This window comes from Lathamus discolor, chromosome Z, assembly GCF_037157495.1.
Source record: "Lathamus discolor isolate bLatDis1 chromosome Z, bLatDis1.hap1, whole genome shotgun sequence".
NCBI classification, from domain to species: domain Eukaryota; kingdom Metazoa; phylum Chordata; class Aves; order Psittaciformes; family Psittacidae; genus Lathamus; species Lathamus discolor.
Window position 1 is genome coordinate 19,970,394 of NC_088909.1, and position 16,140 is coordinate 19,986,533.

Sequence of the window (16,140 nt, forward strand, 5' to 3'; positions counted from 1 at the left end):
GCTTTCTGTTGTGGAGCTGCCATCCTTTCTGATGCATCTGTTTACTGACTTTCCTTCTCTCTAGTATTTGGTACTGTTTGGTTTTGCTTTTGAAGGTCTGCATAATCTTGTCTCCACCCAACCTGATTTTTCTTACTCTGTTTTAGAATTTGATTCCTATCTCCAGTCAAGTTTTGTTATGAGCCCCTGTCATCACCTTAGTAGATTTTTTCAGACTAATGCTTGCTTGCCCAGAGGTTGCTTTCTCTTCTGGGAAGAAATATCTGTAAAACTATCTCATCCTCATTTGTTCCTGTACTAAAATTCTTCCTTGCCATGGTGCCTACCAAAAATAGATGGCTGCAAATCTGGTGTGCTGTGACTACTCTTAGTCCTGCTGATCAGGAATCTAGACTGAGGAGAGAATTTTCTTATTGTTAATAAGCAACAAATGGCTGTGGTAAGAAGGGAGCTGCTTAAGCGATGTATTCTCATGCCTTCCTTACTGCTTCTGACTTTTACAGTATTCAATGTGTCACAGTCTGGTATTGCATGTGTACCACAACTAGAAATATGGTGACAGTAGGAACATTAATCAGTTGCAAGGGCTGTTTGAAGAAGCACAAGTCTTAAAGGTGAGAGAAAACTGAAAAATTCCATTTTTCTTCTGATTCTCAGGTGCATTTCTCTGTAAAACAGTATTTCTCTCCTATGCTCCACGTCACTGTTTTGTTTACTGTTAGAAACAGAAACACCCTTCTGTCTCTGGGTGCCCTGCAGAATGTTTTGAAGTACATATCAAACTACTATTGCCTTAAGTTTGTCTCCTTGAGGGCCCTGAGCTTTAATTGAACTCGCTAATAAATACATGCATATGTAATTTTAATCTCTCGAAAATGTCAGAACTAAAGATAGGTTTTGGAAGCCTGGTCCAGTGTACTTTTGCTTACTTGGTGAATGGTTAATCATGGCAATTTCTAAATACCTCAGATCATGATTTCCCAGCTGTTAAGACAACTTTTGAAAGACATCGTATGTCTTCATAGAAGATATGAAACTGTTTTTCTGATTTGATATATTCAATTAATATTGTTTCCTTCAAAGATGAAAAATGGAATTTAAAGCCAATAATGCTAATTATGGTTAATTTATATTTTGCTTTAGTATGTGTAAAAAATGTGTAATAGGAGATCATAGGGTGAGGTGTCCCTGCCCATGGCAGAGGGGTTGGAACCAGATGATCTTAAGGTCCTTTCCAACCCAAACTGTTCTATGATTCTATGATCATATCAGGAGTTTTTGTGGGCTGTAGCTGAATGAAATTGGACTGCAGCTTGTAATAGGTGAGTATTAAATATCTAAATATTAATGAAAAGTAGTTTGACTTACTGTTTTCAATAAACTGAAAAATAAAAATTTGAAACCATATTTAATAATATGAAGAGCATTTAAAGTGATTTAGATCAGCCAGTTTTGTTTCAAAGTGCAGCAATGCAAATTATATTTTATAGCAAACAAATGGGTTTTGCTCTTAAATACAAGGTGCCTTCTGGCAATTCAAGCAAATTAACTTCAGTGATAGAATACAAGATACAACAGTCTTCTAGAGCAGCCTAGAGATAACTCCTAACCACCCTTTGCAAAGGTTCTGAAATATTAGTGAAAATGGATTATAAAATAAATTCCAAATTATATTTCTTGATGCAAGGCGTAAAATTCATAACAGAAATATATTTCGTGACATCACTAGTGATGGGCATTAATGGTCAATGTACTGATTTTCATTTGCAGAAATACCAGTCCTCTGTGGTTGGACTTGCCCTAGATCCCTACTCCAATCAAAGCCACCAAATCAAGCCAAAAATAGAGCACTGTTTTAGACTATAAGGCAAGAATGATAAGAAATCTTTAAAATTTCAGTAACTGTTACGTATGTTTGGTCTCTCTTGTTCTTACAGATTTCCTTTTTGCCTCTGGAGTGTTCCGTTATGGCAGCTTCCAGTGAACAATGACATCCTCTGACAAACCTAGATGCCAAAAAGCTGGACAGAAACGGTGGCCTTGTTTCATTTTTACTTCAACACAGTGAAATGGTGCTCTTAAAGTTTTGCTACTGACTCTCACTGGAAAAAAAAACCAAACTCTTGACTGGACTTTTTTCCCCCAGACCTCTCCCAGTGTTCTTATGGATGCTTGACCTAGTGACATGATGTAGTAGGCCCTGAAGTGTTGTCATAATTAAGTTGCAATGGTTTTGTACACTTCCCCATTTCCCAACAGCTTTCTGTCAGTTCTGCATTCTTTTTCCTGGGGCCTGATTTTCCCATGTTACTGGTTAGCAGATAGGCTTGTGGCCTCTTTTGTTCCAACCACCTATGAAAAACGTCAAAGAGCGGATGATCCGTGCTATTTTCATGCCCTTTGCATCATTATTACCACTCCCATCTACTTGGCACTGTTAGTAGCCTCTCTTCCTTTTGCTCTGATTGGCTTTCTGTTATGGTCCCCTCTCCAGTCAGCCAGAAGGCCGTATATCTACTCCAGACTAGAAGACAAGAACCATTCCAACGGAGCCACGCTGCTTACTGAATGGAAGGCTGCAGGGAGTGGGAAGAGCTTCTGCTTCGGCAGCGCTAATGTTTGCCTGCTGCCAGATTCTCTGGCAAGATTTAATAATGTTTTCAATACACAGGCTAGGGCTAAAGAGATTGGCCGGAGGATCCGAAATGGGGCGAGCAGACCACAGATCAAAATATACATAGATTCTCCTACCAACACCTCCATCAGTGCAGCAAGTTTTAGCAGCTTGGTCTCCCCCCAGGGTGGAGATAGCACTAATCATACGTTTAATCCCGGCATGAAAAGGACAACATCAATGGAGTATAAAGGAGATAATTCTGGCTCAAACAATGGTGAGGACAGTAGAGAAGATAAGGGCAGAACCAGAGAGCCAAATGAAGGAGAAGAAAACTCTTGCATTGTCCGTATAAATGGAGAGGATAATGGCCACATGTCAGATACAGAAACAGATGCTGTCTATGGCCAGGCTCATGCCAGTGGCCCAGCAGAGCCTCTGCTGGAAGGTGATGCAGAGATCTCAAAAACACCTAACCGCAAACAGAAGGAAGGAGATTCTGGGAGTTTAGACAGCTGCTCTGCCTCGAGAGAGTCCTTAGTTAAAGTTCGTGTTGGGGATGGTACAGTGGACCAAAGCACTGTTAACAACAAACTTCTCTACAAAGCCTCAATCATGAAGAAGACTTCAGTGAGGAAAAAGAAACATACAGATGAGACCTTTGATTATGAGATCTCTGCTTTCTTCCCTGCCAACTTGGACTTTCTGTGTTTGCAGGAAGTGTTTGACAAAAGAGCTGCAGAGAAATTGAAAGAGCAGCTTCATCACTATTTTGAATACATTGTCTATGATGTTGGGGTCTACAGTTGCCACAGCTGCTGTAGCTTTAAGTTTGTGAACAGTGGTCTACTTTTTGCCAGCCGCTATCCTGTTATGGATGCTGCCTATCACTGTTACCCCAATGGAAGAGGGACAGACTCCTTGGCTTCCAAGGGAGCCTTGTTTCTCAAGGTAAGAGCCTTTTTTAAATACTGACCCTGTTTATGGGACAAGTTATAAAGTTACGTTGTTTTCTCTCAGTCATTTCTATTAGAGTTCAAAGAGGCACTATTCAGATCTAGATTACCTGATATAATTTATATAATAGGTTTTGTGGCCCAGATACTGTGCTGAAGTGATGGATGTGTGCATGAAATAATGAGGGATTTTTGGAGATAGAACTTGAGTATCATTTCAATTGTCAAAGTTTTGAAGTAGTTTTCATGTAATTTTAGTTTCTTTTTTTTACAGAATCCTCTTTAATAAAATGCACAAATTCTAAGCCTTCTAGCACCAGTATTGAACAATGAGTATTATTACTGTTGGAAACCAGCTTATGCATGTTGTATGTTTATGTGGAAACCAAAAGACAACTGAAAGTCTAAATGCCAATAGGCTAAAACTGAAAGAATTGCAATGAAATGTATGGCTATTCCTCTTTCTTGGTTGTGAAAGAATTGTTAAGGAGAGCTACAAAGAAGAGTAAATGAGCCAAAAAATGCAACAGTCTCCTATAATACTGATTTTCATATTTTGTGATTTTTAACACAGTTTGAAATGGGTTTCACTAACTAAAACCAGATTTTTTTTTTTTTTTCCCTACTGCTAGAAAAATATATCAGGTGCTCCCACTGTATGTACTTTCTGGTTTATATGCTGATGAGTTCTCAACAAAAGCTATCAACAGCCATTCAGAATATGGATTGTTAGTAAGGATCAGGGGGGTCTGTACCCACATTGTTTGTAATATGTAAAGAAGGCAAAACCTGTTGGTATTGTGGCTTGCATAAAGAAAACAAATATTAGAATCAGCAGTCTGATATAGTTCAGTATTTCATTTACATTTGAAATAAACAAATGCCTATCCATATCTGAATACAATTTTCCTAAAATTGGGTCTAAGCTTTCTATACTGTACATGCTGTTTATAAACAGCTGAAGTTTGTTTTTTTTCATCATAAAGGGTAAAATCTGAAGAGACATGTTGTGCACTGTAAACATTACCAGGGTCACACGGACTGCCCTTCAACGTATGCATTTATTAGGGATTAAGAGATTAAAAACAATCTGCTTTCAGCTGCCCATTGCTGAGTCACTGTTTTGCTCCCCTGCCAGGCAGACTGCAGTGTTTCCATTTCTCTTGTAGGAAATTAAGCTTCTTTTCAAAATTCCACTGGGATGATGAACTTAATTATGGATTTGAGTTGTTAAATAATGTTACCATTGAGCAGGGAACAGGGACCAATTATTATGAAGATTTGAAGACAATTGCATTCTTTTAAATATGACAGAATTCTGGCCCTGTTGAAAGTCCATTTTTCCACGTCTGTGTCATTCTGGCATTCTGTACTTTATACCTAAAATATTTTTTCTGAGTTAAGTTTGTTCTGATATGAAATGCCTTTGTCTTAATTGTACAGTAAGTGATCATTGGTCATTTCTTTCACACACACACAAAAAGTAGGAATTACCTATTAAATTTTAACTTTGAAACAAAGTAAGTTTGAAGGTTTTCTTGATGTAGTGCTTAATGAGCAGCTGAGGATATGTGGGTTCCAGAGACAAACGCTACAGTAAGTAAAAGCCAGGTTTGTTTTTTCAAGTCAATGGGAAGCAATCCATTAACTACAGAAGTCTCCAGGTCTTACACTGGGGTAACAGCGAGCCAGCAAAGTGTATCCTAACTGTGGCTGAAGGTGTTGTTCTAGCCAGTCCTCTGCCCTTCCAAATGGACAGCTTCTATCACTGCTTTTAGCCACTTTAGATTTTGTATGTATCTATCTCATGTAATCCAGTCCTGCATCTGAGCTCATCTCTGTGTAATTTCAAAGATAGTAAGAGAGCCTTGCAGAGCAGGAGTCTAATTGCTTTCCATTCAGAAGTGGTGTACAGTTAGCCCTCTGTCTTGTGCAAACTCCATGTGGAAAGCAGGTGTTCCCCTTTCCTGAAGTAGCAACAAGAGCTTTGTTTTGGAACTGTGCTTACGAAGCTGCTCCCCTTGCACATGTTCCATCCCTGTGTAAAGTTCCATCTCTTGCTGTTTAAGTTGTTAAAAAAAATTGGAGTGAGGGGAGAAGGCATGCGTATTTTGAAAACATGGATAAAATCACTTAATGTTTCCACTCACTGGGAGGACGAAGCCTGTATTCGAATCTTTTTGAACCTCAGGAAAGACCCAACATCCAGACTCTGACAAATATTCATAGAAAGAAACTGGCACTCATTAAATAGTACGGTTTGTCTCCTTACTACAAATATAACTGATAAGGAGATAAATTAAAGGTCTTGGAACAAAACATTTAATGGAAGTTGCATTATTTTGAACAAAAAGGCAAAACTGTTTGCAGGAGTTGTGTCACAGAACAGATCCCTATTGCCAAGGTACAATGGTTTCACACATTTTTTCCTTTCAGAATAGGTTGAGTTTCCAGTGAAGAGGAAATTATTTTTCCATTGCCCCCCTCTTCTCTGCCCTGCCTTCACCATCTAGATTGTTAAGTTCAGGTGGAGATTTGGAAGGATTTGAGAGATTTGCTTAGTCGTACAGAGTTATTTTACCCAAGAGACTTACAGAGCTCAAGGATTATAATTAGTAGCAGTAATAATAATCAGCTCTTATGTACAGCTATTAAGAAGGACATGGAGCTGTTGGAGCAAGTCTAAAGGAGGCCGCAAGGATGATCAGGGGCTGGAGCACCTCCTGTATGAAGACAGGCTGAGAAAGTTGGGGCTGTTCAGTGTGGAGAAGAGAAGGCTGCATGGGGACCTCATAGCAGCCTTCCAGTATCTGAAGGGGGCCTACAAAGATGTTGGAGGGGGACTCTTCTTCAGGGACTGTAGTGATAGGACAAGGGGTAATGGGTTTAAACTTAAACAGGGGAAGTTCAGGTTAGATAGAAGGAAGAAGCTGTGAGTAGCTGTTGTGTAAAGGCCATTTTTTCTGCATAAATGGAAGACTAAACTTCATTCAGCACTTTGATCTCTTCAGACTCCAGCAATGTTTCTGTTGTCAATCTGAGGGTCTAATTCAGATTTAGAGGGTCACAATCACATTAAAAACAGATTCTAAGAAGGGGGGAAATGTCACTTGCACCTAAGTGACATTTTCATGTCTGAAGTGTTAAACCACTATTACAAGTTGCAGCTGAAGGCTCAGAGGAGGAGTTAGCAGATGCATAAATCAGCCAATCCATTTTCATACTTTGGCAGCCTGGGCCCTTGGGAGACTCTGTGACTCTGTTCTAGCATTGCATGTCACATTAATTTAAAATGCTTTACAAAAAGAGCCCTTGATTCTGGTGTGTAGAGTTTATAACTCCGGTTGTCTCTTACTGTTGCTCTGCTATAGTGAGAGAGGAGGGAAGTGGGACTGACACATGCTGTCTTGTGCTGGTGATGCTGACTAAGAAGCTGGCTTGTATGTGTCTGTACATAAAGTGATGCAGATTGCAGTGTTCTTGGTTACTCTGCAGCTGTTGGTTTAACACGCTCATGATTTTAATACACAGTGTTTTGATGAATTTAAAGGCAGTTTTAAAATGTAAGTCCCTTTCAGAAACTGGATGATGATTGTGCAGTTAAATCTAGTTTAAAAGGTATCAGTGAGTGCTGAGCAAAAAGTGTGTAATGTACCACCTGTTTGTAATTTACCAGAAGGTTTCAAAATGTCAACATTCATCTCTAGATTGAAGGATTAGCATGTAGCCTTAGTCACGCTGTCTTTCAGGGATGTTGTGTAAGGGTTAGGGCAGCAGTGCAATAAAACCAGAAAACATCCTTAACTTGTGAGACTCCTTAACTGAAGAGCTTGTCAGTATTTTTCCAGATGTATCAATCTAATAAAAACCTGATACATCTAATGATACTTTAAAGATTCATCTGGTCAGGGTGCTGGAACATCTAGTCTAGGCACAGTCATGCTTTGTGCACAAAGGTTGGACCAGATGATCCCTGATGTCCCTTCCAACCTGGGATTCTGTCATTCTATGAATAAAAACTGTCACTTGTGCTGACAAATTCTGCCTCTCTCTTATCAATAAACTGTAATGGCTGTACATAAACCTGTACCATATGACATGTAAATGCATCCTTGGGGTGGGGAGCCCAGAATGGCTGTTAAGTGAGGAAAGATTTCAGAATGAGACTGGGAGACATGGAAGTATATTGAGGAGATGGCTGTTCTTCCTACCATTCTTAGTAGGAAATTATTCTGGGTTTTGGCATCTGCCAAGATTTAGCAAAAATAAGAATTCTTGCTTAAAACAGAATTCTGTGAACATAAGACCAAAACCACAGTCTGATGTGCATCATTTGAACATCTAGCAGTATTCTAACAAAACCAAAAGGAATCAAAAGGAAAAAATGTCTTGTGGGTTTTGCTAAATTTCTGAAAGAACTTGTGTTAAATTGATATTAATTCTTAAGCTTATTAACAGATTTACTTTTCAAATTCTCTGAAAATTAATGCTGTTCTCAGGGACCACAGTAATTGTGCAGAAAACATGCTATTATTCATTGCTTAAAGGAAACCTAGCAACCTTTGCTTTATGTGCAAAGCTCGACTTCGTTTTCAAAAGTGCTCATCTAGTAGCAGCAGATGAGAGAAAGGAGCAGGAGCTCTGACTGGAAACCTGCTGTGAAGCATGGGGTTTACTGTTTCCTGCTCTTGAGGTGCCTGCTTTGAAAGATAAAATGAGGGTTCCCTGAACCAATCTCTGTGAGTCTCCTTTTTGATGCTACTGATACAGATGCAGGTTGCTTGGGCAGTTAAGCTGCCTTTACTGTCCCATGCCAGCTTGTGTGTGTTGTGGCTGTGAGTGAAGGGGGAGCTTCAGCTCCATACTTGCACAAGATACCGAGGGGAAGTTATTTTACCCAAAGATTATAAAGAAAAGGGGAATGCCTGTTTTCTGACCTCAGTATAAGATCATCTAGCAATTCCAGTGGTTAGATTTTCTTGTCCTTGATCAGTTCTCCAGAATCTACAGTTAACCCAAGATGTATAAAAGAAATGTCTAGTGCTGTTCATGAATTTGTTTAGATAACTTTAAAGCTGTGCCATTTCAATCACGAGGGTAACCTAAACATTTCCCACATGTTCAGTTTTTGCTATAAAATGTTAATGCATGAATTGGATAGAGTCCAATGAACTGCCTAAGACCTTTTTTTTTTTTTTTTAAACAAGACCTTTGCATGGCACTGTACCGTGTTCCTTCACTCGACGTAGTTAATATTATTAATCAGTCTTTTTCTTCTTCATTAACAGGGAAAAATTAAAACTGCTGTGCAGAATGAAATACGGGTTTGAGAGAATTAGATGTGGGCTTTGTCCTCTTCAGAAGAGGAGCTCTTCATCCGTGATACCAATTTCCAGCCACCTTCCCTCACATATAAGCTTTAAGGAAGCTTTGCCAAATAACTGATTCTCTGAATTCCAGGAACAGTGATTGTTATGTGGGAGATGGGGAAAAACAGGATCCTAAACTAATCAAGTGCAAATGTGGCTAGAAAGAGTTTCAGTGCACCAAACCAAATTTTAAGCTGACCTCTATAATATTTTAAACTTCTTTATTTAGCATGCCTAAATAACACACGTATAATAAAAATCAGTAATTTAACTAATGCATCTTCTTTAGAAGCTGCTACATATCCCTGAAGGCAAAAGGCACAAGCTGTCAAAGTACCAAAAATAAGATGGACATTTTACACTATGTCTAAGCTAACCAGAAAGCTACTACAAAGAACACAAAGTACAGGAATAAAATACATCTTTCTTGGATGTTATCACTAATCCAGTTCATCCTGGTGTGTCAGGAAGGTTTGAACTGTGAATGTCAGCAGTTTCAGTTTTCCTTGGCATCTTAACGCTAACAGGAGCAAGCTCTCAGGCCTGCAGCTGGCTGGTTCTTCCAGTTAGTTGCTCGGTGCTGACTCTCAGAAAATTGCTGAAATAGAAACAAATATCCAGGAGAAGCTGATATATTTTGGGAGATTAAGGAAAAGTTGTACTGAAAAGAAAGATAAACTGTGTTTTCTACATATTTATCTTCTCTTTCTCAGTCTTTTACTCTTTGCTCACTGTAATTGCATATGGTGATATTCCCATGGTAGTTGCAATTGGGAGGTACAGGCAGTGTGCTGTCACCAACACGTCTCAGGACATCAAACCCAGGAGGTCAGAACTGCTAGCATGTGTGGAGGTATTGCTCCTTGTGCATATAGTTGCTTGTGTGCAGCAATTCAGTTAAACTTTATGCTTCTATATTTTTAATGGAGCTTCTCTTGCACTTGAACAATATTGGCCACGTACAGTGAATATTTCTGTGGGAGTAAGTCACATCTACTGTAAATGCTGTGTCAGTGTTCTTGGCCTGGTGTGCTTCATTTCCAAGGAGCTCAATGCCCCTGCTTAGATGCTGTTCTTTACAAATGCAGCCTTCAGGTGTCTTTTTAAGGGAAGGTGTTTCCTCACAGAACATGCAGGTGCTTTTCAGCCTCGCTAGTTTTTCTTCACAGTATGAACATCTTTAGTTTGGTTCTCTGCATGACTGTAGCTGTCTGCCGTAAAGCTCTATAGGAGACATAACCTCCTCACAGGAGTAATACAGGAATCGGTACTACAGTTCACATTTATTCCAGTGAATAAATGTGTCAAAACTGACACCTTCATGGTCAGCTAAGCTGATGAAATGAAGGTGTTTGCTCATTTATAGTCCAAAGATGTGATGAAACGGTAACAGCTGCAGCTAGAGTGATTCTGTGCAGCATCTCATCTCTCTGAAGGATTCCTAATGTTGCATTCAGATTATTTACTCTTCCCAGCTTTGGTTTTATTGGTCACATGTAGGCTGTGGGGTGATAAACTCTGTGGAGCTCTTTTTCAAGGAGTACACCAAAATTTTAGCTCTCTTCTGGTTTGCACACCTGGATTTGCTTGCCATGATGGAAGAAGCACTGGCATGTGCTCAAAATTGTTTGTATATGAACCCTTCATAAGGGAGAGTACACACTGAAGAAACTCCTGTATGTTTTTGAGTGCCTGCCTCCTGGTAATGTGAAGCTTCTAGTTACTAAGTTTCTCTCACAACAAACCTTTTGGTTTTATCTACATGTAATGGGTTAGTGTTTGAGAATCTAGTTTGATTCTTTGGCCCAGCACAAATGTTTTAGCATTAAAGAACATTTCCTTCCAAGTAGCTGATCATTTATTAACACAGCAATGACACATCTGAAGCTGGTTTTTAAGCTGGTATTGAAACACTGCTGGTATTTAGGTAGCATTTCCTGTTTTTTATTGTGAAGTATCTCTTAATGCTTTTCTTGATACCCAGATACAACAGAACTATGTGTAAATATAAATGTAAAGGCATTGGTTATGTTTGCAGTTTTGTATACTTACTATACATGGTAAACATGGGATGTGCATATTTTTTCCTTTAACTCAGAAAATTCTCATGACAGCAAGTAATGTGATTGAAATTCAAGTTATTTCCTTCACTCTAGCTCTGAAATTTCAACTGTTGCTGCTCATTATATTATTTTTCTTCCTGTCAACAAGAATCTTCCTGCTGTAGCCCTGAGCACTTGCTATCTTTTATGAGCACAATGTATTATCTGATACCAGTCTACTACTCCATTGACAAAGGACAAGTTTTTGATACACAGCTATAGGAATATACACCACTTTGTGCAGTACAGTACAGCTGATGTGGTCTCTCCAACAGCTTGTACTAAGGTGCTATAGCACAGAGAAAAGCACTTGAGGTTACCAATAAAAGTTCAGAGCTGTCAGGTTTGCACTTCTTATTTAATTTATAGGGAGGTATCAAATGTAAATATGTAGCAGTAGAAACTGATGCTTTGAATTCCAAATACAACCTAGCAGGCTTTCCGCTTTACAGAAAATAGCTTTTCTCATCTGTAAGGAGCTTTTATCCGCCCCCCCCCCCCAACAGCGAACAAAATGTAATGTTCAGTGGTGTACCAAATCCACTCCTAGCTTTTGCAAAGTTAAATAAGCAAACTTAACTTTTCTTAACTGGAATATATTTTGCATATTTCAGCATAATATGGAAAAATGTTCATTTGTTTCTGTCAAAGTTGCATAATTGGGACACTTTATTAAACCACAAATATGTTCTATTTTAACTTTACCTCTAGGTAACATCAGAGTTTAACAGGATAACACATACAACTTTTTCCTCTTGTAATAATTACCCTGTTTTAAAACATAGGCTAGTTGTAAATATATTTAGATATTTTCTTTCTGTAAATTTCCATAGAAACAGAAGTGCTTCTCTTCTAATCTATGACACAACTAAGACTGTACAATGACTTTCTAAAAGTTGTAATTGAATTAGTTCCTGCAGAAGGATAATTCAGTAAATGTATTATTGACACATTGCTGCTACTGTCAGACAGTGGAGGTGAACTGAAGTCAGGCTTATGGTGAAGGAGGCACTCTGGCTTATCATCTTACATGTATTTTCTTTGCAAATGTGAATTTAGACTTTTTTTCTGTATTAAGCAGCAGAAATTGTTATGTTTGTGAAATGACCTGGTTTGATGGAAGTGGAACCTTTCTGCCAAATCCCCGTTGCAGACTGAAGTGAACGCTCAGTGTTGCCTTCCTGAAAGACTGCCACGCAGCTGCTTGGGCCAAGTCACCGCAACATAACATACCCTTGAAAATGGAACAGCCTGAAAGTAGCTACACTCTTTGGCCACACAAAGGAATGGTTTTGTGCAGAATTACAGACCTTGTAATATTCTAGAGGTCAAATGTTTTTCCTGACTGCACATCCCACAGTTCTTGTCCATCTGTGAAACACCAAATTAGATTGAATAATTACATTTTCCTTACTATTTATTTCAGATCATATTTAATAGACTAGGGCTTCTGATGTAGCTGGGTATTGACTAAGGCTGCAAGGGTATTTATTTTCTCTCCTAGCAGTTGTCACAAATATTTGCCTCCATTAAGATTGTACTCAAAAGGACTGTGGTTGGTGGTTTACATCAATAGTACCACTCAAACAATAAAAACCAACCCAAACCAAAAGTCAAAAACATTGGAGGAAATGTGGGAGTTAAGCTGCTCTGGATATACTTCCATGCTATTACTTACCTCCTTAATTCTAATTATGTTAGTGTCTTCAGCTCTTGCTTTTGAGTTGTGTGTGGGTTTTTTAAGTAGCAGAGTCCTTAGGAAAGGCCCTCTCCTTTTCCCCACAAGGGGTGTGTAAAGCAGCCCTTGTTTCTAACAAGTGCAGAGGCCTGGGGCACTGTTCCTCCATGGTGGTAACCCCAAGGGGCATTTGTTGCACTCACCCAGCAGCCTGTAGCTACAGTCAGTCTTTCTTCTAGGCCATTTCTTGTCGTTCTTTGAGAGTGAAAGATCCCAAGACCATTTCAGTATGGATCTGTGCATACAGGGACAGTGTGCGCAGTGTATTTATTTATGCTTAATGCAAACGATGATGATCCTATGCATTAATTAGCTGATGAGTATGAGGCCTTTTAAAGACACTCCATTAAGGCTGCACAGGAAATTCTAAAGGCAGTTTGAGCTTTTTTTTTGTCAACTGACTGTAGCCTGTGTTTGGATGTTCAGCTTTCAGACCTAAATCTGTTATGCTTTTTGGATACAGACACTGACAATGATTCCATCTGTTGTGGTTAATAACAGGATTACAAACAGCACATTCTTGCTATAAGGCAGGAAACTTTACATGCAGTATTTTCTTTTCAGTGTAGTTACAGTAGGTGTCACAGAAAGACATGCAACACACACTTTTCTCTGCAGCAGGAGACACTGCACATTTGTAAACTAGCAGACATTACAAATCTGAGCTACAACATTTGGAAAATATAATTGATACATCTGCCTCCCCTAAATAGTAGAGGTTATAAATCGGTGGTTTCCCACTTTTCTATTGGAATGGCATATGTTGCAGAAAAAGCTGGAGAGAACAATCCTATTAATTCACCTGTGACATTGTAATATATTCACATGGGGGCAGCCTGAAGGAGGAAGAAAGAGCTCTGCATAGTGAACATCTGCAGCAGTAGCAAGCATCCATCCAGCAGATCACGATGTCCTCCGAGTCTCTGCTGCACTCTTACAAGTTCAGGAGAATCCTCTGGCTTAGGGGTGGATCCGTCAGTGACTGCATGTATTTTCCCTGTCTTGGTTTACCTTCACCCTCCCTGAAGCAGGTGAACCGTATGGGCACAGCAGTAAGAACACCATCGATATCAATTTGGAAAGCTGTCTAAATGAGGACTGAACAGGCTGAGGACAGAATACTGCAAGTTGTTTATTACATATTCTGCTAGTTGGCACAAAACCTGAAAGTGAACAAGGTATTGCTGAGTACAAATAACTTCCAAATTCACTCACTCTAGAGCTGACTTTCCAGTTATAAAATGAATCGGATGGTTCTTGGATAGCTGAAAACCAAGAAAACCAACCAAGCTGACAAAACTCTGTCTGTATGAAATGGAGCTCTGCTTGTTATTTCGAGGTGTCAGATGAAATCTGAACCAAGCCTTGTGAAGAAGAGTCATCTGTGGTCTTGTTTTCTGAGCCCTGGGTACAACTTTCCTCAGTGGGCATTTCCTTTAGTAGTCCATGCAGTGTTGCCATGTTAACTTCTAGGAGGAAAACCATATGGTTAAACTAGTTTCTTGCCTCAAACCAAATCTTGATTCTCCAATCACTGAGAATTCTGATTTGCAGCTGTGTAAGTCCTGAGCTTCCAAACCCTTCAACAGAGGTAAAAACCTAAATCAGAACTTGATTCTGATTTGGCTGTGTTTACTGGCAAATATATATTTAAAAGACTGTAGCACATGATACAGATGAGGAATTATTCTATATTCCAGCTTCCCTGGAAGCCCTGCCTCTTCTGTGAGTAAGAGCAGCAGCATACGCTGTGTTTTCATCTGGTTGACAGACATGGGGGCTGCTGCTGTGCACTGAAGAATGTAAACACTTTGCTGAGATGTAGCAAAAGATCCCTAACAACTTTGTAGAAACATGGAAAAAAATCCATCAAAATTTAAAACTTGCTGCGGAATGGAGAAAACATGGCCTAAACCCAGTATTTATTTCATGTTTCATCCTTTTTGCCAGCCTCCTTTGGCATCTTGCATGTGTTGCACATTTTGTATGTGTTGCAGATCAAAATAGAAAGGTTGATGCGGTGATCAGGAGGGAGGCAGCATGCTAGCAGCAGTGGGACCCCAGGAAGCCCCAGTGTGTGTTGCCAGTGGGTTTTCAAGTGTGTGTGTTTTCAAAATGGAGCCAAGATGGAAAGACTAGGGAAAAATAAGGCCAATACCATGTACAGAGGCTGCACGGCCAGAGTGGAAGTGGAGTTGTATGAGCTTTTCCATTAATCACCCTTTTATTTCTTCCTTCCCTCCCAGGTGCAAGTGGGAAGTACACCTCAGGACCAAAGAATTGTGGGATACATTGCCTGCACTCACTTGCAAGCTATTGCAGGTACTGTACTAAATTGCATATCCTACTTATTCACTGTTCCTAGGCCTGTGGTGGTGTTCTTGTGTGAGAGTAACAAGCATTGCTTCTTCAGTATTTCTGACGTGGTGCAGTCTGCACTGCAGTGAAATAGTCAAGCAGGGTAAAAAGTATATCCACAAACCTTCCCCTTTTCACTTTTGAAGTAGTTAAGTATTATAGGAGACCAAAAATATGCCTTAAGAGATTTCCTTCTCTCTGCTCCCTCTTAACCAAATGCTGTTATTTTAGCATATACATTGCTATCATTACTCAATGGCATTTAACAGCCCATACTGTATCAATATACAAACACTTGTTTGTATATATTCAGGTGATTATCAGAAGGTATAAGTGGGGACAGCAGAAATAAGCAGCTGGAATAAGCCCAGATTCTCTGGGTCCTGACCTGTAAATTTCATACATAAATGGCAAGCAGGCTAATACACTCATGGAAATATTTTCCTGTAAGCAATCCCATTATAACATTTACTACAGCACTCCACAGCCCGATGTGTGTCCTTTGTTTCATGAAACAGTATTCTAAGGTCATTAAAAAAGGTTGTGGCGGAGCCTGTTTCTCATCAACCATCTTTTATGACCTTTTTTTTACAATAGTATCTCAACATTCAGCTCTCATTTAATTAAGTATTCAGAGCAGGGCTGAGGTAGATGAGTGGCCTCATCCCCATTTTACAATCCCAATCCAGAAAGCAAGGGAAAGAAAAATTAATAAAGTTTATAGATAGTAGGGTTATTTTATTCCATTTTTAGTGTTCTGATGCATACGTTTTGAAATTGAGACACTTCGCCATTTGAGCTGTTCATCTCAACACTCATCAATTAAAACTGACAAATACTTGAACATCTTGGAGATGCCTATGGAAAATTTTCCATGTGTCTCTCCTATCTTTTGTATCAAAACTGTCGGTTCTGCACTTAGTAGGTGTAGGAGTAAAATAAAAGCTTTATCTCCAAATCTTTACTTTGTGTGAGATAAGATTAGAGTTTAATTTAACTAGAA

The 16,140-nt window shown here is 39.3% G+C and overlaps 1 protein-coding gene and 1 long non-coding RNA gene across 5 annotated transcripts in view; one reads left to right on the top strand and one right to left on the bottom strand.

The window, feature by feature from the left end:
* Positions 1-16,140, top strand: part of SMPD3 (sphingomyelin phosphodiesterase 3) — a 101,574-nt gene that overhangs the window by 62,737 nt on the left and 22,697 nt on the right. For all 4 annotated transcript variants that reach the window (XM_065663398.1, XM_065663401.1, XM_065663399.1 and 1 more), the window contains exons 2-3: positions 1,938-3,565; positions 15,026-15,101. In XM_065663398.1, coding sequence (XP_065519470.1) covers positions 2,228-3,565; positions 15,026-15,101 — 1,414 coding nt within the window. In that variant the 5' untranslated portion in view covers positions 1,938-2,227. The remainder of the gene's footprint in view (positions 1-1,937; positions 3,566-15,025; positions 15,102-16,140) is intronic.
* Positions 13,442-16,140, bottom strand: part of LOC136005695 (uncharacterized) — a 33,197-nt gene continuing 30,498 nt past the window's right edge. Inside the window, exon 4 of the long non-coding RNA XR_010608839.1 lies at positions 13,442-14,248. This is a non-coding gene — a long non-coding RNA (uncharacterized LOC136005695). The remainder of the gene's footprint in view (positions 14,249-16,140) is intronic.